At 30.8% G+C, this 24,280-nt stretch overlaps 1 protein-coding gene across 2 annotated transcripts; it reads right to left on the bottom strand.

Annotated features, from left to right (window-relative positions):
* Positions 1-3,452: 3,452 nt before the first annotated feature.
* Positions 3,453-21,679, bottom strand: LOC148273712 (mitochondrial potassium channel ATP-binding subunit). Of its 2 annotated transcripts, XM_088238322.1 has the most exons (14): positions 21,474-21,679; positions 20,959-21,304; positions 20,241-20,396; positions 17,175-17,320; positions 16,130-16,205; positions 15,396-15,536; positions 13,854-14,038; positions 12,912-13,089; positions 10,998-11,117; positions 10,054-10,157; positions 9,096-9,270; positions 6,282-6,460; positions 4,607-4,754; positions 3,453-3,914 (listed from the first exon to the last, which is right to left on the bottom strand). In XM_088238322.1, exons 1-14 carry the CDS (start codon positions 21,518-21,520, stop codon positions 3,831-3,833), a joined length of 2,085 nt encoding a protein of 694 aa, XP_088094448.1. In that variant the 5' UTR covers positions 21,521-21,679; the 3' UTR covers positions 3,453-3,830. The 2 variants fall into 2 exon arrangements, with proteins under 2 accessions (XP_088094448.1, XP_088094449.1); XM_088238323.1 differs by lacking the exon at positions 20,959-21,304 and having other exon boundaries at positions 21,474-21,647.
* Positions 21,680-24,280: the final 2,601 nt, after the last annotated feature.

The following is a 24,280-nucleotide window of genomic DNA, read 5'->3' as shown; positions in this document are numbered from 1 at the left end:
GCAAGGCAGAAAAATATGTTAAAAAATTTTCAAGTTTATTAGTAAAAGTTCTTGGTGGAGGTTCATTGAAATTAATTACTAAAATGAAATACGGGTAATACTTAAATCGACGAATTTGGAATAACCGGTGACCGGTTTCACAGCTTTTGCGGCAACTTCAAGACTAAATATTCCAATTAATATAAGTAAATATTTGTATTTAACCTCTCATCGACTTTTTATGTCTACCGGTTTCGGGACGTACCCGTCTCTTGGTCAGGACACTCACTACACCAACATGCAACTACTAAAATACACTTTCACCTTTACCATCACCGTAGTATACAAAGTATACGAACGTAATATAGAAGTCTAGACATCTACAGGGCTTATGACCTGTCAATGGCTGGTTTAAGTGGCCACTTTACACACTGTGTAACATTCACCATTCTGCCCATATTTAAACATCTATATTCCTTCAATTCTTTCATCAATTGATGTATGTGAAGTTAAAGAGCTGAAACCTTTATTTATGCGGGTGAGATTCATCTAATTGAATTATTTCACCTACCTAGAATCCAGTCCTTGTCTACAAAAATTTGGAGAAACTCAAAATATTGTTGATAAATTACCTGGTCCATGAAGAAGTATAGAAATTGAAAAAATAATATTTTCAGGCGTTGCCTAGTATGTAGGTGAAATAATTCAATTAGATTAATCTCACCCGCATAAATAAAGGTTTCAGCTCTCTAACTTCACAAACATCAACAGATGAAAGAATTGAAGGAATATAGATGTTTAAATGTGGGCAGAATGGTGAATGTTACACAGTGTGTAAAGTGGCCACTTAAACCAGTCATTGACAGGTCATAAGCCCTGTAGATGTCTAGACTTCTATATTACCTTCTCTTAAATGTTCTTCATCTCTGTTGTAATATGTTAATATGAACAGCTCCCCAGGGAGTTGAATCCAGTCCTTGTCTACAAAAATTTGGACAAACTCAAAATATTGTATGCAAACGTAGTATACAAACACCACCAGGTCCGAACATGCACTAAAATTAGGAGGAGTTCAGGGGTGTTTGACCACAAAGATAATGCTTTGAACATAGATAAATATTCAAAACTTATCACTCGTCTTTTATTTCTGTAATTTATATTCAAACGGGGTGCGAGTAGCTTGTGGTCCCGTGGCTAGTATCGCCGACTCGCAGATCAGATGCCCGAGGTACGAACCCTGCTTCACCACAACTTGGTTCTTTTTTTAAATACTTACGCTACTTTTAGAATGGACACCGAAAATAAAATATTTGTGTAAATTATAAGTATATATAATATATGAAGATACACTGCGTTTTGTGTATCAGTGCAATGCCCTATGCACCAGCAGGTGCGAATAAGGGTATGATGTTGACAAATATTAATTATCACACTCCCCACTTACCGATCCTTGCAAATTACCAAAATTATATCCCATCCCCTCCCTTTTTAGGGAGTGACATCATAATATAATAATATGTCTAATTACCTCTGCCTCTAAATTGCTGTTTTATACTCTGTAATAACATAAAATTACTAATTACAAGCCAATACAGAGAGGAGGAACCTATTTTAGAAAGGGATATGGAAGTTTAGTCATTTACAGGGCTTATAACCAAACTATACGATAGCAAGTCATAGGCTCTTCAATGCTAGACGAAAGTATATTTTTTTAAGAGGTCTGTTGAATTTCCTGTCAATATTGAAGAAATCTCTTTAACCCTTTCATACCATAATAATTTTCCGGGGAAATAAACACAATATTATATTCTGTGTGTACCTAACTACTAAAGGAATCATTTGAATTTATTAAGTTTTTTGTTTTTTTTTTTTTTTCGTCTTCAAATTTACGTGCTGCATAGAGGCGGTACGCGGAGCCTTGCCGTGCCCGCACGCTCACTATGGACACTACACTTGTTTACATATGTTTGTGTTCACCGCGCCCGCGCCGCGCCGCAAACACTTTGTCACTATGGCCAAGCACTAAAATGTCATACATACCACAAAATCAGAGTTAATATTTGTTTGTAATAATTAATGGGCTTTTTGCCAAATGGCAGTTTTTTCCAACCTGTCAAGACACATAAATTGATTTGTTAATTAAAACGTATCAAATCTGAACAAAAAATATTGTGAAATATTTTTTAAAAAAATTTTAGCAACAAGTGAACAAGTTAAAACCCTGGGAGGTGAAATCGAGTAATTTTTCTACAAACATTTTAACAAACTAAAAATATATAGAAACCTTCTTGAAGAAGTTTATTACAACCAAGATCGATAGCAATATTATTTAATATCACTTTGTGTAAAAGTAAAATATATCATAAAATGTCACTAGAGCTCATTAGCTCTTATTGCATAAAACGAAAGTATTCAAATATTTTGGTTTGGTTTTTAGTTTAACAACTGTGTAACGGAAGGTTTCGGTTTGCGGTTGCGATTCTCGACCTGAGTACCTACGCCCAGTTGTACTGCTGTAAACGGTAGCTAACTTCGTGATTAATAATCATAAAATGGTTTTTGTCCATATGGGTGAGTCTATTAGGCAGTGGCGTGTTATTACTCTAAGGGTAGGTACTATTATAATATTAATGTGCTGCATAGGCGTAGGTACCATATGTATTACTCTAAAATTATTCATTATTTGATCCCTCTATTAAAAACTCAAGAAAACACAATGAACATTTCCACCGATTTCTGAAAAAAAATATGTTAGCTTCAGCTTTTCCAACAACCACTAAAAAGCTTCCTGAAAATATCCACAGGTGGCAGTATCTTTCACTGATAAGAATGAAATAAAATAAATATTAGACACATTTTTTTAAATCATATTTATTTCACTTAGTAACTAAACATAATATACTGATTATCGTACAGAGAAAAAATTATTATAAATTACATATCACAATATACACCAGGAAATATATAATTATACAAAAAAAAATTTGAGCAGCAATAAAATAAATAAATAAGAATGTTAAATATTTCTTCACAATACTGTTTATTTAAATATGATCATATGTTTTGATTAACATATCAATTAATGCGTCTTTTTGGCATGTTGGAAAAAACTGCCATTTGGCAACAATCCTACTAATTACAAACAAATATTGACTCTAATTTTGGGGTATGTATGACAATTTTAATGCTTGGCCATAGTGATGAAGTGTTTGCGGTGCGGCGCGGAAGCGGTGAACATAAACATATGATAAACAAGTGTAGTGTCCATAGTGAGCGTGCGGGCATGGCAAGGCGCCGCGTACAGCCCCCACGCAGCACCGCAAACGCTACGCCACTATGGCCAACCACTTACACCTCTTTATTTGTGAATTTGTCATCATCATCAAGGTTTTATACTAACTTTGAATCATCTTCCAAAAATATTCCGGTTATGATTCATATTATCCTTTTTCTCTCTCATTCTTTAATTCTTCTGTTCTTTTATTACAACATAAATAGTAACACAAGTGATTCTAAGTTTGACTAAGTCCTGATAATGTGGTAGTAACCTCGAAACTGGTCGACGTTTAACTAAAAATTGAAGTGGTTTATACAAATTTATAAATAAATAAGTGCATAAAGTTTATGTTTACGATTTGAGTTTTATGTTCAGTATAAGAGCTAAAATGAATAAATAACAGCCAAAAACAAATGATTGTAAAATTGATTCAATAAAATGTGTATACGCATAAAATAATAAAATTATGAAAAAAATACATACACTAAGCTTTTATTGTACATATGTGGCTATGTATACTGTATACAATATGTATATATGTAGATACAAAATCATAAATAATAATTTACTTATTCTATTTTCCAGAATTCTCTTCTTGCTGTTTGATAAGATTCCAGTAGTGACCTTTCAACTTGCGTAAACTGTCATGGTTCCCCATCTAAAAAAGAAAACACAGAATATATCATATCGTCTATGCAAGTTCATTACCGCAAATGAACCATTTGTCAAAATGTTCAGGGTAAACAAAAAACCTGACAATTTAGTAAAAAAAATATTTAAGTGCATTTTATTTTGTGTTGTTGCTTTATAATAGAAAATCTGTTTTTACTGTCGTATGCACCTATACGAAGTTAATCGTAGCAGTTAAACTGGCAATTACGTATGGCATATTCTCTCATCCGCTGTATTGGATTTAGGGATATACGTGGTATTGTTTTGCTTTTTTAGTAAAGAGGATTCATTCGTGGAACTAAATTTATTTGAATGCAAGCAAGCTATTGGTCAATGTAGAAATAAATATACACCAATCAATGCGGCTTGTTCCAATAGAACTTTTTTATGTGATAAAAATATAAAATTTAAAAAGTTCTTTTATACCATTTGACACACAAATATAATAATTATTCATAAAAATTTTAATGCAAAAAAACAGTTTTTTTTTTTTGGAACCTAACTCCTTTTTTGTACTGACTGAATCTCAAATAACACATTTTCACATGACACGGCATATTATAGGAACCTATCTACCGTGTTGTAGGAGGGTTATCTGTATTTATCTGCCATTAAATGGAGTTTTTATTTAAATATAAATGCATACAGACAGTTAAAAACTTCATTATTTATACATACCTCTACAATTTTTCCTCCCTGTAGAACAACAATAACATCTGCATTTCTAACTGTGGAAAGTCTGTGTGCGATAACTAAAACAGTTCTACCCCGACTTGCTGCCTCTAATGCCTGCTGTACGATTAGTTCCGACTCTGTATCTAAGGCACTAAAAACCACATAAATAATATAATTTTAATCGGACATTCATCCAGTTGACCATTCATATATTTATATATAACTTATGATATGTATTTCTAAAATCAGAAAGAAGTGAATGGCAGTAATGATTTTTAAAATATTTACAATGTCACGTCAGTATTAAACAGTATAGTGAAAGCACTCCCTATACATACACAAAAACCAAAGACTAAGGGTCTTCTTATTAGTATCACTCATACTAAAAAAAAAAAGTTGACAGTAAACAAGTTTCTTTTAAAAATTTCAATTGATAAAAAATGGTTTTAATTTCATTTAACTCAACTGCTTTGATTGCCACTTTCACTCTGAATTTGGCAAATTGAATGGAAGGCTTATGACAGATATTGTCATTCATCCTCATGACCATATTGCAATTACACAAATGGTACGAAAAACTGTGATAATTTACTTTAATGAAATTCAGTTTCAAAATATCTATTTTCACTTGATAAATTTAAAAACATAAATTCAGATTATTACTATAATTATTTAGAAAAATTACCTTACTCCGACGCCCGTTATACATGTTACCAAAAAAAATATTCCCTAATTATGCAATTAACACAGCTTATTTTAAGTAATAAACAATAGAATAAATCTGATTTGACAGGCAGTCTTTACATTATTTTTTTGCTTGCAAGAAATAGGCATTTAGAAAGAGTTTTTTCATTATCGCCATACAATATTTTTGTGATATGTTTTTTTTCTGTCCGACTAGTTTTCTAGAGAATAACACAAATAGATATATATCTATTCAAAACACAAGTCTGATGCTTAAAGTGAGGAGTAAGACTGATTACCTTTTATTAGGATTCGCTACGTTTGGTTTACCAATAAAATACTATAATAATGATTCAGAGCATGATGACATGAAATATATTTTACTCTTCATTGACCATACTCGTAGTTACTTTGATATTTGCAACATATTTGTATTTATTAAATTTCCAGGGCTTAAAACCAGTAAATACATCATTCTGGTATAAAACTAGAATGTATCTATCATTGAATTTGACTAAGTTAACATTTGAACACCAAAATACAGTTTCTTTTCACATCTATTTTCAGAACTGTATTTTAAAAGTAAAATTAAGCTCTCTACAACTTCTCCTCTAAATAAAAAAAAACTTAATAAATAATTCTGGTTCTCAACCCTTGATTTTAACATGCCATGATAAGTATTTTATATTTATTTATTTTACAAATTTTATTCGGATTACACGTTCTTTAGACTGTGTTGATTGAATCAATAACTGTGTTTTACAATGATTTTCTTTACAGTAACTAGTCACTAATCATATTAACAATACGTGTTGTCTGTTAGCAGTGCTGTGAGCTCTGAATGAATCAGAGCCCTGAAGTATTTTCCTCTATTATTATTTCTACAACTTCAATTTCTATTTTCTGACACGGATACTTGTGATTAAATTAAAAATACAAAAATAAATATTTAGGTGAATCCTGAGAACAAGAGAAATACAAATAAATACAATACCTTGTGGCTTCATCAAGAAGCAGTATTTGTGGATCTTTGATAAGTGCACGAGCAATGGCTATTCTTTGTTTCTGCCCTCCACTGAGTGCTTGTCCTCTTTCACCTACCATAGTGTTATACCCAGCAGGGAACTCGCTGATAAAGCTGTGGGCATTTGCAAGTTCGGCTGCTTTTTGTACCTGAAAAATAAGCATTTTAAAATTGTTACACCTATATCCAATTAATACATCTATCTAGCCAAGTATCTAGCCAGTATTGTGAAAAGATTTAAAATATTTGGTTTGAGATTGCAACAATAATATCTACTGTCAAAAGTGCTTCATTGTTCTGCTCTGTGAAAAATAGTAACTTAATATAATTTGGTCAGTATCTTAATTAGTGTAATACATTATTTTGTGGAAAATCTATATACTTATAAGTGACATATAGTGTTTGGTTTTGAGAAGAAGGTTTTTTTATAGTTTTCTTTGACAAATTGTACATGAAAGCTTTCAACAAACACATATTTCTGTAAGCAATTGAAATAAAGCAAAGGAAATCAAGGAGATAAATAAGATGTCTTTATGTAATCAATGTAAAGTGGATTTAAACGGTGAAACAAACTAAGATAGGTGTGGTGGGTGCAAAAGTCATGTTTGTGGTGTCTGTAGTGGATTAACAAAGTTAGGTGTCTCCAACTCAAAAGCCGAGTTCTGCAATTCCATTGTACAGACTGCCACAAGGGGATACCTATACTTATCGAAATGATCAAAGATTTGCAAGAGGCAGTTTTTTAGCTCAAAAACAACCACAGTAGTAACAATGTCAATGATTTAATAGCGAACCTAGAAGAATGAAAAAGACGATCTTGAAATATCATAATGTTTGATGTGCCCGAATCTAACGTGGGGGAAGCGGAACTGAACTGGCTGTGCGGGACATATTGAAAGATATTTCACCGTCAATATGTGAGAATGTTATCGCAACAGTACGCCTCGGAAAACAGGTAGATACATCTACCAAACCGCGTCCAATTAAGATAGTTCTTAAGCATTCCGAGGATGCCTAATATATCTTGTAATATAGACATAAAATCAAAAAAGCAAAGTCCATTAAAGGAGATTAAATACCAATGGAACTTGAACATATACTAAAATTAAGAAAATAATTATTTAAGCAGATGGAGAAAGGAAAATCGAATCGTACAATCAAATATTTTTTGGCACACCAAAGATTATCAGTAAATGAAACCGCCAGAATCGCTCCAAAAAACCAGAACCGATGAAAAGTATTTCCGGTATCCGCATCCTTTATACGAACCTACCATCACTCACGGCCAAACACAATTTACCGATACAACAAATAAATCAAATCAAGCCATTAATCATTATTATAACCGAATCATTTGCATCAGCAATTGCTTCCTGTGTGTGGTCTTCCAAAATTTTTTTTTTTTCTTGAGCTTAAACTAATTTTAAGACTGTCGCTGGTGTCACAGGTAGAGTAAGCCCAGAATTAAATTTAGTTTTAATTATATGGCGATAAAACATAAATTTGGGAACACAATAATTATTAAACTCATTATGTATATTGCTTAAGGAATAAATCATAAATTTTCTTTATGTTCAAATCATGATGATTCTTTATCCCTAGTGCATTTAACAAGATTTTTTACTTTTTAAAAATCCATTGTGCAACGCCCATCTTCTTTAGCCGAGTTGCAGAGACGTTTTTGCAAGTATAGAGTTTGCTTCATTTTGCTCGACATCATTTTCACTTAATAATGTATTTAAAAGCTATCTCATGTCAGCTGCCAATACTTGCATTAACATAAACCATAAAATTGTTAGAGCATAAACTACGTATGTTGAACTTCCGTGTTTATGGAACTAAATGACATTTGAATTTGAGTTTTTCTTAGAGCATAAAGTGAGTTGAACTTCAGTGGTTTTTAAACTATAGTCCTTAAAATATAGCTTGATTAGAATGACAGCTGTCAAACTAATTTTATTAGTGATGGGAAATTACTGATCACTGATCAAATCAATTTTATCAGTTATTTTATGCAATCATGAAACTCTGTTTCTAAAAATTGATATAAAAAACGCAAAAACAAGCTTGTTATAGTGTGTTTAAAACAATTATTCAACAAAAAATAAGACAGTTATACTTTTTTCATGAACAACATCAAATGAATTATTTTTTTATTCGATCAATTTACATTGATCAATTTGACCCATCTCTAACGTTTTTTGCAAAATGACCTTGAAAGAACGTCTTTAATAATTAGGTTTATTTTAATTTTCTTTTAGTTTTAACGCTGATTTTATATATTAATGTTAATTTATGTTTCAAGCATTGTATTAAAAAAATAAATTAACACGCCAGATACAAACGATTTTTTGTGTGTCAATGTAAATAACTCCTTTCATGTTACTACAAAGTTATGTCGTCACTTTTTCTAACAGCTGTCATTCTAATCATGTTATATTTTAAGGACTATAATTATATCGATTAATTCAATGTTTATTGACTTTAATATTTCATGAATTAACGTAATGAAATACAGTTAATTTTTCTACGTATTCAACTCAAAATCACCAAAAAGTGGACTCCCGTAGTTTATCTATTAAAGTACAGATATATAATGACGTGGGGAGTTTGATGGCTCATACCTAATTGTGCATTGGACAATTTATTGTTACTCTAATCACAATGTATCTTGTTCATTTTTCGTTGCATGGAGGCAAGACGATCAGACATACTTCATGTGTCACTTTAAAAAATATGAAATTTTCAGTGTGTACATAATACGTAAATAAATCTGTAATTCACCTCAGCATCAGAAGCATTAGGTTTTCCGTATCGAATATTTTCCTTTATACTTGTAGCAAACAGAACCGGCTCTTGGTTGATGTAACCGATGGCTCGTCCTCTAAGCCAGCGTGGATCCAGTTCACGAATATCTTGATTATCCAGAGTAATTTTTCCCCCAGAAACATCATAAAATCTAAAAAAAAAAAATTTTTTACATGAACAATAAAAGGATAAAGGATATCAGATATAGAACATTTTTACATTTATATTTATAAAATAATAGCTAGATGAAAATTTACGTGTTTTATCCAATCCTCCCGGGAATAAAGAATACAATTCTGTGTGTGAAATAGAACCAGAATCCTGGACGAATCTATTTGACTCGATATCTTCACTCGGGTAAAAATCCTTCAAGGGAAATTTGGCGGAGATAAGACCGCCTTGTATGTAGATTCCTGGCAGGAACAACATAAAATATTATAATAATAAAAATACGTATACAGTTTTATTCCACTTTTTATTTTTTATTTTTTACCAGTGACCGGGTTTCGTTGTGACCGTCACCAGTCTGACAATGTCGGTCACGACGAAACCTTGTCACTGGTAAAAATTATAAATAAAAGTGAAATAACACAATATATGTACGTATTTTTATTATTATAATTAAAATGCAGTTCCACCAAGAAATGTCAGTAGAAAAACTCAATCTACTTAAAAAATATATTTAGAGAGTGCTTTCACACTACAATATTTAACTTTTCCTGGATTGGAATCCGAATCGTTAGGCTTTAAAATGTGGTAAATTGTGTGACTTGGATCTAAAGGACCTGCATAAAATTTCATTTTTATTTATAAACATTTTCACATTTCACATTTTTTTTAAATGTTTAAACATCATGAAACAATAGATAGTTTTATAATAAATCATGATTTTAGGATTGCTAATTAAAACACTTTATGAGGTTTAAAAACAAACCTTTCTAAAAGAGCTGCAATAGTTGATTTTCCATTGCCAGATGAACCCACAATAGCGACGGTCTTGCCAAATGGAATTTTAAGGTTAAAGTTTTTGAGAATAACCTGGAAGAAAATCAAAGATGCATCAAACATACTATTATTACACAGTAAAAGTCTCCAGCTTGTGTTCCCCATTTATTGATTACGTGCAGCAAAAACATCTACAGTTTTACCTTTAAAATACCTTAATACCTACCCTAATTCATGCGCATAATATATATTTGTGTATATATGTAAATATTGCATTTCAAATTTAGCTAGTTAATAACCTGCAATGACATTAATAGTGCTGGTGTAAACCGGTTTCATATATTAAAAATTTACATCTAAAATAAAAATAATTAACAATGGATGAAATTCTACAAAATAATGTAAAACTGCGACTTGTGTAGTCTACTATGACTGTATTTATATACATATGTACATAATATGTAAATGTTTACAGAGTTCTTGTATACCTGATTACTTTTTTAATTAGAAACAAAGCCAACTTTATCAGCCCTACTATTATCTAAGACATATTTAGCAATACATAAGTAAACAATAATTTTAATTTATATTTTTTTTAACAGAGATGGAAAACATTTTTAGGTCTTGTCATCTATGTTTTAAGTGATTACTTTACACACTGTGTAACATTCACTATTCTGCCTGTATTAAACATCCACATTTCTTTGATTTCTCTGTCCATAAATTTTTGAATAAAATAACTGAAACCTTTGTTGATTTAGGTGAGATTCTATCTAATTTTTCCATTACTAGGAAATGGCAAAAAAATCAAAGACTAAAAACTGATCACAAAAATTAATTCTTTTCATTTTTTTATACTTCTCAGACCAGTTAGCTCATTTGCATATTTTTTGTTTAAAAAAGTACAAATTAAATTACCAATAATACTCTTACCGATTCTATTCGTGTAGGATATGCGAAAGTGACATCTGAGAATTCTAGATCTCCTATCAATTCATGGTACGGAATGATGTGTCCTCCTGAGACAGGCATTCTGGGTTCTTTGTTGATGTACTAATTGACAAAAAAATATTTAATTAATTTCCATTTATAAATAATAATTTTAAAAAAGTATCATTTAAATGGTAATTAATGGAAAAGTAACACTAAAAAAAATTCAGTTTGAGGTTTGAGGGTTAAGGTCTTGAAAGTGAGTCTTATTTCAGCTCTCCTGAATATTTTTGAAAATCACAGATGGTCCCTTCTACCATCTGTCTACCAGTACATGGAAACAACATATATTATTTTATATGTTTACAAATGGAATCGAGTATCAAAATATTTGTCCAGGTTTTGATCCTGCGGTAGTGTTGCAGACTCACGGATCAGAGGTCTGAGGTTCGAACCTTGCTTTACAATAACTTTATTTCCATTTTCAATAATATGAGTTATTTCCTTACAGTTGAAAACATTTATAATAACGCAAAGTGGAAATTAAAAATTAAAAATATTACAAATAAATTGAAAAGGTCAATAATACATATTTAAAACAACTCAAAATGTCATCAATATAAAGGATATTTTAAAGATTTATTATGCATTATGCCATCAATTTTGGAGTACGGCATAGTCAGTTGGGATGGTACGAGCGACAGTGTATTTGTATTGAGTATTTGTTTTACAAAAGTCCATTAATAAAATAATACTTAGGGTCTAATACAGACATCCACTAAAAAAATTTAACAAATCACAATTTATGACAACAAAAATATTATGTACCAAAACAATTCTCACTAACTTACGCATTCAATAACTACTCTTACTCACGCACGTAACTATGCAACAATCAAATGAAACACTTAACTCCAACAATGTACTACATGCCAATAATATAATTACAAGATCCTAGACACAAAAACAACTTAACATGTAGCTAGTACACATTGCATTGAATAACTTTAATATCTCCATAAATATAATAAATTATGGGTTGAGATTTTCGGTATTCCTCTATTATACATTTACGTGTCGGTTAAAATATTTTTTTAATTAAATTATTAATGCTAACTGGGAACGGAAAAAGCATTTTATCAAAAATCGGAGATAAGTCACCAATACAATAGAAAGTTTACCAATGTGTCGCATGTTGTGTAAGTAGTAAAAAGTAATCCTAATATATAATTGTCTCACTCTCGATAATACAGGTATCATTCGGGAGCGAGAGGGACCATTAACAGCAAAGATTCTAGTCCTTCTCTTACTCTCAGACGATCGCCAGTAGATGCCCGACTTCCATCAGGGCTGGTTCTGTTGCACGCGCAGAGAGCATAAGCTAATGATTTTTTCATGTTTTTAGCAATTAAATTAAAAGTATTATCATGTTTGACTTCAACTATTAATAATTGAAGCAATTGCCTATGAATATTATGTTTTTCCAATTTAAAATCTCTCATTTTTTGCATGTGCAATGACTACACAGCACTGTTTTATGCGGAAGTTTTTTGGACAGTAAGGGAAAGGTTAAACAAATACAAACTTATATTACTTTCGGACAAAGGGACTTTGAGTGTTATCAATTGAATTCAATAACTTACTTCCACTGTCCATTAAAACAATAATGGGAAAATGTTTAAAAACAGTATGAAAAAATGGATAGTGGAGGTGGGTAAAAGTAAAATGGATTGTCATTCGGCCAAAACAATTTTAATATATCTGCTTCAATGCAATACTCGTACTCAAGGGAATGTATAGTTAATGCTTTTATTTTTTGTAAGTTTTTTAATATAAAGATAAATTAAATATATACATGAATGGTGTTTTAAAACTTTATATTGGTTTAGTAAAACGGTGATTTAAATTCCAGGATACCTCAAAAACTCTTCCTCCAGCACTAAGTCCTTTGATGATTGACCCAAAAAGCAGTGAAAGTTGAGCCGTGGATCTTTGAATGGTCTGCGAGTTGATGAGGAAGGCCATCACATCTCCGGGACTTAGCTGACCAGTAGACATCAGGTGACCACCGAGGTAAAGTGTACCCAGGACCATACTAAAATTACATTATTTGTTTGAATGTTTAAAAATTAGTTTGTGTTCAGTACATTTATGATTCATATTGTTGTGCTGGCATTTTTGCTAGATTACCCAGACAGAGTATAATCTAAGCTTAACTAACAAAAGTGTCAATAATTTAAACTTATTTGAGATAATGTTTTTTTTTTTTTTTCAACACCCATAGGATTCCTAGATATATGCAGATTGAAGGCAGGAGTAATGGCAGTCAACAGTACCTCATGGACGGAGTCATTAACTTTGTTATTAGGTCTCGGAAATGCCGCGCGAGAAGAATCAGGACGATCGACAGCAGAATTAGTATTTGGAACGACTCTGTGATTTTTTTACAAGCAGCAAAGAGCAAGATATGGAAGCGCTGGCCAGAAAATTACGAATGCACTTCGATGAAATCAAAGCAGCTACAAACCACAGCAAAAAAAAAAACTTTGTTCACCCCATTTTAACACAAACCACAAACTAAATTGAGCACGCTAATATCTGGTGGATTTTATTTATATAAATCTCTACACAGTCATCAAATACAGGTACACAACAGAATAAAAAAAGATAAACAACAGATAGAAGACACTTATGTTCCGAAAAACACCCAATACTCACACCAGATGCCTTTTCAACTGGGTATCTAAGCAACAACAGTTTTCGATTTGATTAAAAAATGAAAGTACAATAATTACTGTTATAATTAATTGCAGGAATTGCATTTCGTTCCGTCATGCTGAAAACACAAGCCAATCTCACCTATTAAGAAACAGATTAGTTCCAGCTTGGAACAATCCGATTCCCCTTCCTAGTTCTTGTGCCAATTTAGCAGCCTTCTCACTTTCTCGTGCAAATACCTCCCTCTCGTGGTCTTCAGCTGCAAATGCTCGCACCGTACGAACATTACTCAACGCTTCTTCAGCTACCAATGTTGCTTTCTCAACCTGGAATAATTATTTCTTACATTTGTTTTGTAACACTGTTGCCATTCTAAATAAAGTTAGCATAGAAACATTGTAACTTTTGGGGAAAAGCATTTTCGGTACAACATTTCTTTGGCTCGGGTACACATCTTTGTGTTAGCGATATGCATAATTATATGTACATGTTTCACATCTCAAATAAAGTAATCTTGCAGAAGTTCGTTTTCTCTTAAAAGTTCATTATTTCAAACAGTTGTCTTCATTAACCCTCTATAGGACACATATTTTGAGATGATTTACATCTGCAAACCTAATATAATATGTTATTTTTTAAGATATTTCATTTAAAAAAGCTAATCTACGAGTGTACGTTATTACAATACTCTTGTGATATAAGACTTACTATTAATTTATTTATTTATTTAAATAAACAATACAGCATAATACGCATACATGTACTTGTACATTTGACTACATACATGAATATATAAAAGGTTATTGTATTAATTTTTCTCAACGTGTAGACTAAATAATTTCATTAATTTGTCTCAGCGGGAGAACTCAAATAATTTTTTTAATGGGCTAGATTTGTTTTGGAAAAGTTCAAATACGCCAACTGCTATAAAAATATATTAAAGCACATCAGATTTTAGCTGCTCGCTTAAAATAATAATAACATATTATTATTATGTAATTATAAAATCCCATTCAAATCGTTCTTGAAGCTGTAGTCTGATAAAAAAGTAAGTCAATCATTTGATTGTGCCATTTTGAAATACCGTTCTTTCAAAATTTCCCCAATAAAAAAACGAAGTAAATGAAACAAATATTTTCTAAGAAAAATACCAGAAAATTTATTTTTTGAAAAAAACCAAAATTTAAGTTTTTTCTTTAATAACATTCCTGTTCAATTCATTTTCTTTAAATTATGGAACAAAGTCGACTTAAATAATTTGTATTTACATGAGTACCAACGTACGTAAATTTAGTATAAATTTCAAGAGGCGTAATCTGCCGGTCCAAAAGGAATCAAATTCCAGTCACTTATATAAAACTTAGAAGTATATTTTTTATCAGAAATACCTCAGAAAATTTCATTTTTTTTATCTAATTCATGTTTACTCAATAACATGTAATTGTTTTTATCTTATGTATACTCACATTATTTTTTTAATGATTGGATTTTGAAAGAACAACATTTCAAAGTGGGAAAATTGTATGATTTCCTTACATTTTATCAGACTACAGAATTAATTGTATAAAATGATTAGAAGAATCATAAACATATTTTTGTATCTTTCTTTTATCAATAAACGCAACTATGTGACAATGAACTTAAAAACTGATCATTGTGTGATGTATTTACTTGCCTACCTACCTGTGCCTGAGACTCCCGCGATAGTTTTCTTAAAAGCGATCCGATGAATGAACCTCCAATAACAACCGAAGGTATGCAGAGCATTGTCAGACCAGTAAGTTGGGGAGATATGGCTAGTAAACTTCCAGCAGATCCAATGACCTAAAATTAGGAAAAAAATATCTGAATGTTTAATTCAATTGTTTGCACCATCTGAAATAAATTAATCAGTTTTGGGCAGTTTTAAAACCATTTATTGAGTAACTAAACTTAAGAAAATAGTTTTTAAAAACTGGGAATTTGAATACATGATTGTATTATGGTAATGTGTTATATCATAGGGCACTTCACAGGTACACAATTTGCAGCATACCTTGATCATTTTTTTGTAACACGAAGGCAAGATGATCAGTTCTGTGCTTCAGGTGCCAGTCCAATGGCTGAAATATTATATATTTTATATATTTTTTTGCACTACAACAGGCCAGGAGGTCCAATGACTCAAATCACATTTTGAATTGTTGTGTTCTCACCGGAAATCGAACCCGGAACCTTCCGTGCGTGAGTCGAGCGTCTTAACCACTACGCCGCGTATAAAAACACCTTTTAAAAGAAGCATTTTAGATCAGCGTTGTCGAGAGTCGAACTCGAGACATCATGCATGGTAGAGATCTTTATATAATTTGTAATATTACCCTTAAAACTGATTGGATTAGTTTCATTACGTGCAAAAAAAAGAGGGAATAATTATTCACCTGTGTAATTGCTCGCAGTCCATTTGATATTGTTTGCTTGAAACTGCTTTTGAAATCCTGTACATCGACAGTCAATCTAAAATACAAACAAGGCGCTCTTTATGGTTTGGTAAAATTTAACATTATTAAAAAAATTGTATTTAAAATAAACACATGCTATAATTATTATAATCTAGTCCCCTAACATCATAACACAATCACTTTGTACCTTGCCAATACACCAACCTTCATAGAGCATCTTAACTTGCATACTGCATGTGAAAATTCGTCTTCCATTCCCATTATATTAATTACTAGTTATTTTCTCTCATCAACCTCCCTGCAGTGCTTTTTTATTATTATCTTCTATTTTCTTCTTCTTTCAACTTACAAATGTATTTATATTTGAATACATGTAATATATAGCATGTTCCACAATTGTAGTACACTTATGCTTGTAAAGAGTACTGTTGGTTGCATCACTGACTACTTTTTGCACATGTTAAATTAATGAGGGGACCATAAAGAAACTGCACATTTTTGCACAAATTCACATTCTATTAGTTTTGCCGATGCATTATAAATGTAACTGCACAGTTGACCACGGAAATTTGAGGCTGCGAGAATTTCTCATTGGTTAATCGAGAATCTAACTCAACCGGGGATTTTAAAACGTCATGATCAAATTTTTAAGGCAGTCCAGATAAAGGAGTATCTTTGAGAATTATATTGCTTAATGTGAACACTTCACTTCAATAATAAATATTACTTAAACCCCATTTCCGTCCAATAACAAACCTTCCCAAAAATCAACTGTTTTGTAATATAATATAATAACAATTTCCATATTCAGAATTTTTACCTAAAAACACCGGTCCAGGGTTTTGGTTCTATTTCACATTAAGAACTGTATTCTTCATCCAACAAAATACAGAAAGTTTTTAGATTAGAGAATTGGAAAGGGAAATCAAATTGACTTAATAAAAGTGGTTTGCTACTCATCACACCACATGGAGCAACTAAGAAGAGAAGCCATTACAAATATATGTGCAAAATTCAATAAAACCTGTTAAGCAGTTCTCCGGTTCGTTCCTGGTCGAAAAATGCAATATCTTGTCTGATGATGGCAGTAAAAAGATCCTGTTTCATCTGACATGCAACTCCTTCACCAATCTCAGCAAGAAGATGTATGTAGACAAATGTAAAAAATGCCTAGAATTTTAAAAAAGGTTTTATCTTTTAGACACTTAATACTGTGCAATTATAATTAATTTATCAAAAATAAGAAACGATTTAAGCATAAACTAATAATTTTAAGTACATTTGAATTATTGTTTAAATAAATAATAAATTATTACCAAATATACACCAAAGTATGTATTATAAATTGTTGCAAAAATATTTTGTACTCACCGTGTGTGAACTGATTTTTCTTAAATTAATTCATTATTGTTGGAATGTATCAGATAGGCACATAGAGCCAATAAAAAAACATTAACTGATTGCAAATAACTACTGCAGACTGTACAGACCTCCTTAGAACAGATTTCCTTAGTGAGGAGGGCTCTTAAACTAATTTTGTATAAAATAAAATATTTTTTCAAATATTATTAAATAAAAAAAATGTAGTTATTGTATGTTCCAAAAGACTTGTATAAATAGATAATTCAGAAAAAAAACTATTATATACTTAGTGTCAATTGCACTAAGTATACAGTGGAATCTGGATATTAGAATCGCAGCTAATGTTATCAATTGGTTATTTTTATTATCATCAGCCAGTCCCAAAATCATTAAATAAACATAATCTAATCCGCATAGATCAAACTTCGCCTAATAGTATCTTCTTCCTTGGGCGCATGTCCGCTATCAGATGTCTGTCATCATGTTGACCAACATTATTTTATTTACGGCTGCCTGGAATAGCTCCACTGAAGACTTGGCATACAACTGCCGCAAGTTCTTCAGCCAGGTAGTTTCTTTTCTTCCCGGGCTCTCTTCTGCTCACTTTTTTGCCTTGTACAATGTGATGTAAGAACTCATATTTCTCTGGGTGTCTTACAATGTGTCAAAAATACTACAACTTTTGGGGTTTTTTCTTTACACATCGTACTCGTCGAATTTTGAGGATCCTTCGATACACCCACATCTCAAAGGCATTCAATTTTTAGATTATCTTTTGCTGAGGTTTTAAGCCTCCATTCCGTACAGGGGCACACAAAAACATGTGTAAAATAGCTTTATCACTTATGACACTAAGACTTTTTTAAAGAGTATTCTGTTTCAATTCGTCTAATTTATTTTGTGATGTGTTGACATTTATTTTTGAAAAGGGAATATGAAAGTCTAGGGCTTATGACATATGCTCTATAAATGTCTAGACTTCCATATTTTCAACAGTTTCATCTCCATTGAAAAAATATCTAACATTGATATCAATGTAAGACCTTGCTTTAAAAACCTCTAATGTCACAAAGCAATAATTTTTCACGAGAGTGTTTAAACTGAATACTGTGGCTTTACTATTGTTTTTATGTATTTTACTGTAATAAAATCTTAGATATACTTTTAGTGTAATGTATAAAAATTTAAAATTTCATAAATATTGTAAGTAGGAATATTTAAATATTACTAAAACATTTACTGTTGTTAGACAATATTTAGACCTTTGTGGTTTTTAGTGCAAATTAAACAAAACAAAACAAAAATTGGTATGAATATTTTAAATTCAAAAAACGGTTTTTTAGAAAGTAGTAGTTGAACTCTCGTACTGAAAACCTTTATAAAAAAAACACCAGAAGACCTTTTGAACGGTCAAACAATAAGTGATAGTGGCGTTACAAAGTTGTAGAATACTAATTAAAAGATATTTTTTGTTTATTCATTCAAACTGATGTGGACAATTGCTGCTTTCACAAAAAAGCCGTATTTTCTACAGTGAATTTGAGGTACTTACCCATAGTTATTTTAGAAACATTTAAAAAGAATGCTTGTATGGACTCAAAGACATAGAATAATCGTCGTGATCGTAGAACAATGACAGATTTTTCGAAAAATGCAACATTGACTTTCTTTTATATTTGATCTCGAAAAGGTTGTATAAAAGCTTTATATTCTATAATGTTAGTATTAATAGACTAGAAAGGGTCCAATAAAAATTCTTTAAACAGGTCGACTACCGGTCAAACCATAACTTCTCTAACTATACTGAAAGTATGCAGTACCATGGAATAAACTCTCAAAAAAATCGAAGAATTATGGTAGACCAGTTATTTTTATACAAATCAATAAATGTATAATTGATTTCCCTAATCTATTTGAAAAACTTCCATTCCGTGTGCCATCTAGACCGACAAGACAAAATCTTCTGTTTTACACAGACAATGCGTCAACAAACTATTTGAAACAATCTACAATACCTTGAATAAGCGAGCAATATAACAATAGATTTACCGAGGTTGATATTTTTTATGACAATTTACGTAAATTTAAGTAAATAATCATAGATATGTTGAGAGAAGCAGATATTTAATTATTTCTATTATTATATACATATTTCTTCATTTTTATCTTTTACATTTGTTATATTTAACATAATTTAAATTAGGGTCTTAAGTGTAAATATTTTTTTTGGTGTGTGCATGGTGTCCTACAGATACAAAGAAATGGTCAATATTTCTATACATACTGTTTGTTTACCCAATAAGATAAATAGATATTCTGGGTTTGAAAAAATATATGTTTTTGACTAACCCAAATATCAAATGATATACTTTTGTACCAATCAAGCTTTGAAATAAAGTGTCTAAAAAAAATTTAAGCGCTCTCGCGTAAAGTTAAAGAAAATCACAGATGTTGTTTTTCAATCATGACATAATAAAATCCAATAATATCTGGAAAATTTTGGACTTTTGATGTTTTTAAAACGAGGTCTTCAATCCCATCCAGATAAGATTTAGACATACTTACCTAAAATATTGTTTGTAAATATTATAAACCTTTTATTTGGAGCTGGACCATAGCCTGGATTCACGCGTAAAGTAATAAATCATTATGTCAAAGAATTAACTTTTTCTTGTCAAATAGCTCTATTCTGTGGCTCTCCGGAAGGAAAAAAGAATAAGATTCTTACTTGTGCAACGTAGAGACCAACGAGCTTAAATGCTGGAACCTTAACATCATCCAAAAAGTCATGACAAGATCCATCTCGAACCCCAGCCAACACGTTCACCACTGATCCAATAAGTTGAGGAATGTAAATACTCACAGCTGCCACAGCGAGCGCAGCCTAAAATAAAATATTAGATAACATCAAACTATATTATTGAGATATAAATAAAATAAAATGACTTATTATATTAATAAAAAGTTTTACGGTTTAAAACAACATGTACTGTGATAAAGTTTATATAAATGATCTTATTATATCCTTAAAAGCTAGACATATTCCCGCCATTTTCTGTCTTTTATTTTTCAAATCTATGGCTTTTGCATCTGTTCTATATTTGAAAAAACATTACATTTTAAAATATGAATAGCACCTACCTATTCAAAATCTCACATTAATGGAGGATAATGGAGGCACTGTTACTGAAATGAACATTTCTGTCAACAGCCTCTTGCCAGGAATCGAACTGGGACTAACCGCCAACCACTACACTACGAGAACTTATCTCTACTGGATTTCCTTTTTCAGGATTTTTACCTGAGAGTAGCCACCGAGTCGAAAACACTTATCCAGGTTTATAGTTTTATTTTACACACAGAACTGTATTCTACATTCCCCCAGACACACCTTTACGATTCATTAAAATTAGTAGTTTATAATATGGAAATATGTAGATACATACCGCTACAGCAAGTATAAAATGTGTTCGGTATGGCAGTAAATAATCCCAGAATTTCTTCCAATCAAAGTACTGTTGCTCTTCAATTGGATCTCTTTTCAGAGTAAAGGATCTTGTGCTCGGGGCTTGCTTACATTGAACTATCCAATTATTTCTAATTACATTAAATAAAGACCCAGCGCATAACCCTAATCCAATTTTCACAGACGGTTTAAATATATTGTCAAATCTTCTACTGAAAACCTCCTCTGAATGCTTTGTAACGGCATTTCGAATGGTATTGTAATATACCAAACTCTGTTTAGGTGACTGCAAAGTTCTACATCCATATGCAAATGCATTGAAATGCCTAAAAACAAATTAATAACATTTAATATTACTTAATGACAGTAGTGCAAATTTTAATATTATTGATTTATTTTATTAAATCGACCCAATTTTACCATTATGTAAACGCGAGAATGACATTTGGAGGTTAAAAAACTGATTAGAAACTTTACAAACCGATTCGTTTTTACCTTAAAGGGGCTCTACAGCTCAGGGGTAGTTGAAATACTTTAAACATTTTTCAAAACATGCTTTGTTTATTCAATCTATTAGGATTTATTGGTATATTGTTGTTACGCAAACATTAGCGCTCCAGTCCATAGTTCAAAACCAAAACATGTCACTCTATGGTGTTTTTAAACGTCAAAAATGTATCAAACATGGCCGTGCGTTCACTATTACTTTTCGTTCTTTGAGCGATCACATAGCTATAGCAACCTGAAGTTGTTCTGATCGATATTTATTATTTCAACAATTTTGAAGTTTTTAGTGTGAATCGTAATCTTAAAACCGATGCTTGCTTATTTTTATTTAAATGTTTTTTTAATTTTTTTCCAGTGTGTATAATTTTTTACGTGATAATAAAATATGATCATATTAGAATTTTCTTCTTCTTCTTAACACTTTTCGTGTTATAATTTTAAATACGAAAGGATGTTAACAAATTACAACAGAGATGAACAACATTTAAGATAAGATAATAGAGAAGTCTAGGCATCTACAGGATTTATGACCTGTCAATGGCTGGTTTAAGTGGCCACTTTACACACTGTGTAACATTCACCATTCTGCCCATATTCGAACATCCATATTCCTTCAATTCTTTCATCTGTTGATGTTTGTGAAGTTAAAGAGCTGAAACCTTTATTTATGCGGGTAAGATTCATCTAATTGAATTATTTCACCTACATACTAGGCAACGCCTGAAAATCTTATTTTTTTAATTTCTATACTTCTTCATTTTATTGTTTTTACTATTTATTTTATTTTGATCAAATAATTATGTGCAAACTATCAATTATTAAAAATATAAAATAAAAATTTGTAAAAAAAGTTAACCCTTTGAGACCGTAGTATGTACAAACGAACACTAAGTTTGCGGTTTTATTTTTCCCCTCATAAATCAAATCTAAATATCGGGTTTTTTCTTTGTAATTGCTGGAAACCTTCTCTGTGGCATCTATTTTTATCTACTAGGATGTAATCCGTAATCCCGCCTAAAACGGTATTCACATTTTGACTTTCGTTAGAGCACCTAATTCCTTCCTTTGTTAATTGCACTATTCAAGGTAAGTTACACATTTTTTAAATTTAAATTATGATTATTTTGTTGCATAAAAGCGTATTTTTACGATAACACAAGTTATTGCATCCATTTTAAAAAATATTTAGCATAATTCAACAGTTCTATTCAACGTTTGATCAATCGAACATTTGGTCCTAACGGTATTTTTTTTGTTAGAATGACTGATTGTTCAATTATTCATGTTTATTACCATTTGGAACTCTTTAACTTCTTATATGTTTTTTTATTTTACGCGAAAATCATTCAGAAATGATAGACATGTTGTTTTTTTAACAATTTAGAGATAAATACCTGTCTAAAAAATGTTGGGATCGCCCTTGGTGACCATTTTTTTTTTTTTAATTAATTGGATTTTAGTCTGTATTTGAAACTGTTATTTTTTTCCCATACTAATAAAAAAAAACATCGTTCAACCTAATAAATGTTCAAATGAACATAGAAATAATTTATAAACTATAAGAAATAAAAAAACACAAAAAAATTAAATAATATTCTTTCGTTTTATCAAGCATCAAATATTTTTTTCAATTGCCAGATGTAGTTCAGGTTTCAAATGGTTAACTGTTGTAAAATTTATTATTTTATGCACTTAATTACAAACATTATTCCCTCTAAGCGTATTTTTTTAAATCAGTCTATCTAAAAGGATTTCTTATTTTGATAATTAATCCGTTCGATTTCACAATGGATAGTTTAAGAAATACAAAAAGTCAGTGTTTTGAAAATTAATTTTATAATGAGAAATACTTTTTATTCTAATTGTTTGAAGACGACATTATTTAGATATTTACATATATATGATAACGGAGACAAAGATTTTTGATAAAGGAATATGAACGTTTATGCATTTATATGGGTTATTATCTTTACAGTAATCACTTAACACGCTGTCGCATTCAAAATAATGTTTGAACATAGGCACTTACATAATCAACCCGGTCATTGGTAAACATATATATATATATAAATTGGAATAAAACTGTATTCGTATTTTTATTATTATAACTTACTTAATTCATTGAGCTTACCATTTCTGTATATACATATACGTGGAAACATATATATTTTATTTGGGAAAAATCATCAGTTTTTACATATATTGTATACGGAAAATAATAATAAGCACAATCGAAAATTGTGAAAACAGTCAATAAAAATTTTCCCCAGTGGTGTAAGCTATTAATTAAGTACATTATCGGTATCAAAATAAAATCAATTCAACAATTAAGAAAAGTTGGGCACTTAGAAGTTGGAAATAAAATAAAAATACCTATATTTATTTACAATAGTAAAAATAAAGTATATGGAAAAAAGATAAATTTCAATTCAAAGAATAAGAAAAGAAAAAAGTTTTATAAAAATAATGTAAAAGGAACAAAATATAATCATGAACATACGAGTACATACATAATTACTGACATCGTATAACTAAACGGGTGTTTTGTCTATAAGGAATCTTCTTTATTTCAAATGGGAGAGATTTTTATATAAATTCCTATGTTTTTTTGATTTTTTATTGCGTTTAAAGACCGCAACTTTTATTAATGTTGTCTACCAGATATGCGATGCCAGACAATTCATTTTGATGAAAGCGTATTTGAAGATTGTTTTTCTGTCGTCACTCTTTCGCAAATGCCTCCCCAGTACTGTGCAAAAAAGACAGCTGCACGTCGAACGAATTTTGCCCAGCAA

Source organism: Micrasema longulum, unplaced genomic scaffold (genome assembly GCF_059751315.1).
Source record: "Micrasema longulum isolate JH-2025_06_02 unplaced genomic scaffold, ASM5975131v1 h1tg001861l, whole genome shotgun sequence".
Classification (NCBI taxonomy): Eukaryota; Metazoa; Arthropoda; class Insecta; order Trichoptera; family Brachycentridae; genus Micrasema; species Micrasema longulum.
The sequence above is the reverse complement of the archived record's forward strand: the minus strand, read 5'-3'. Positions and strand labels throughout refer to the sequence as shown.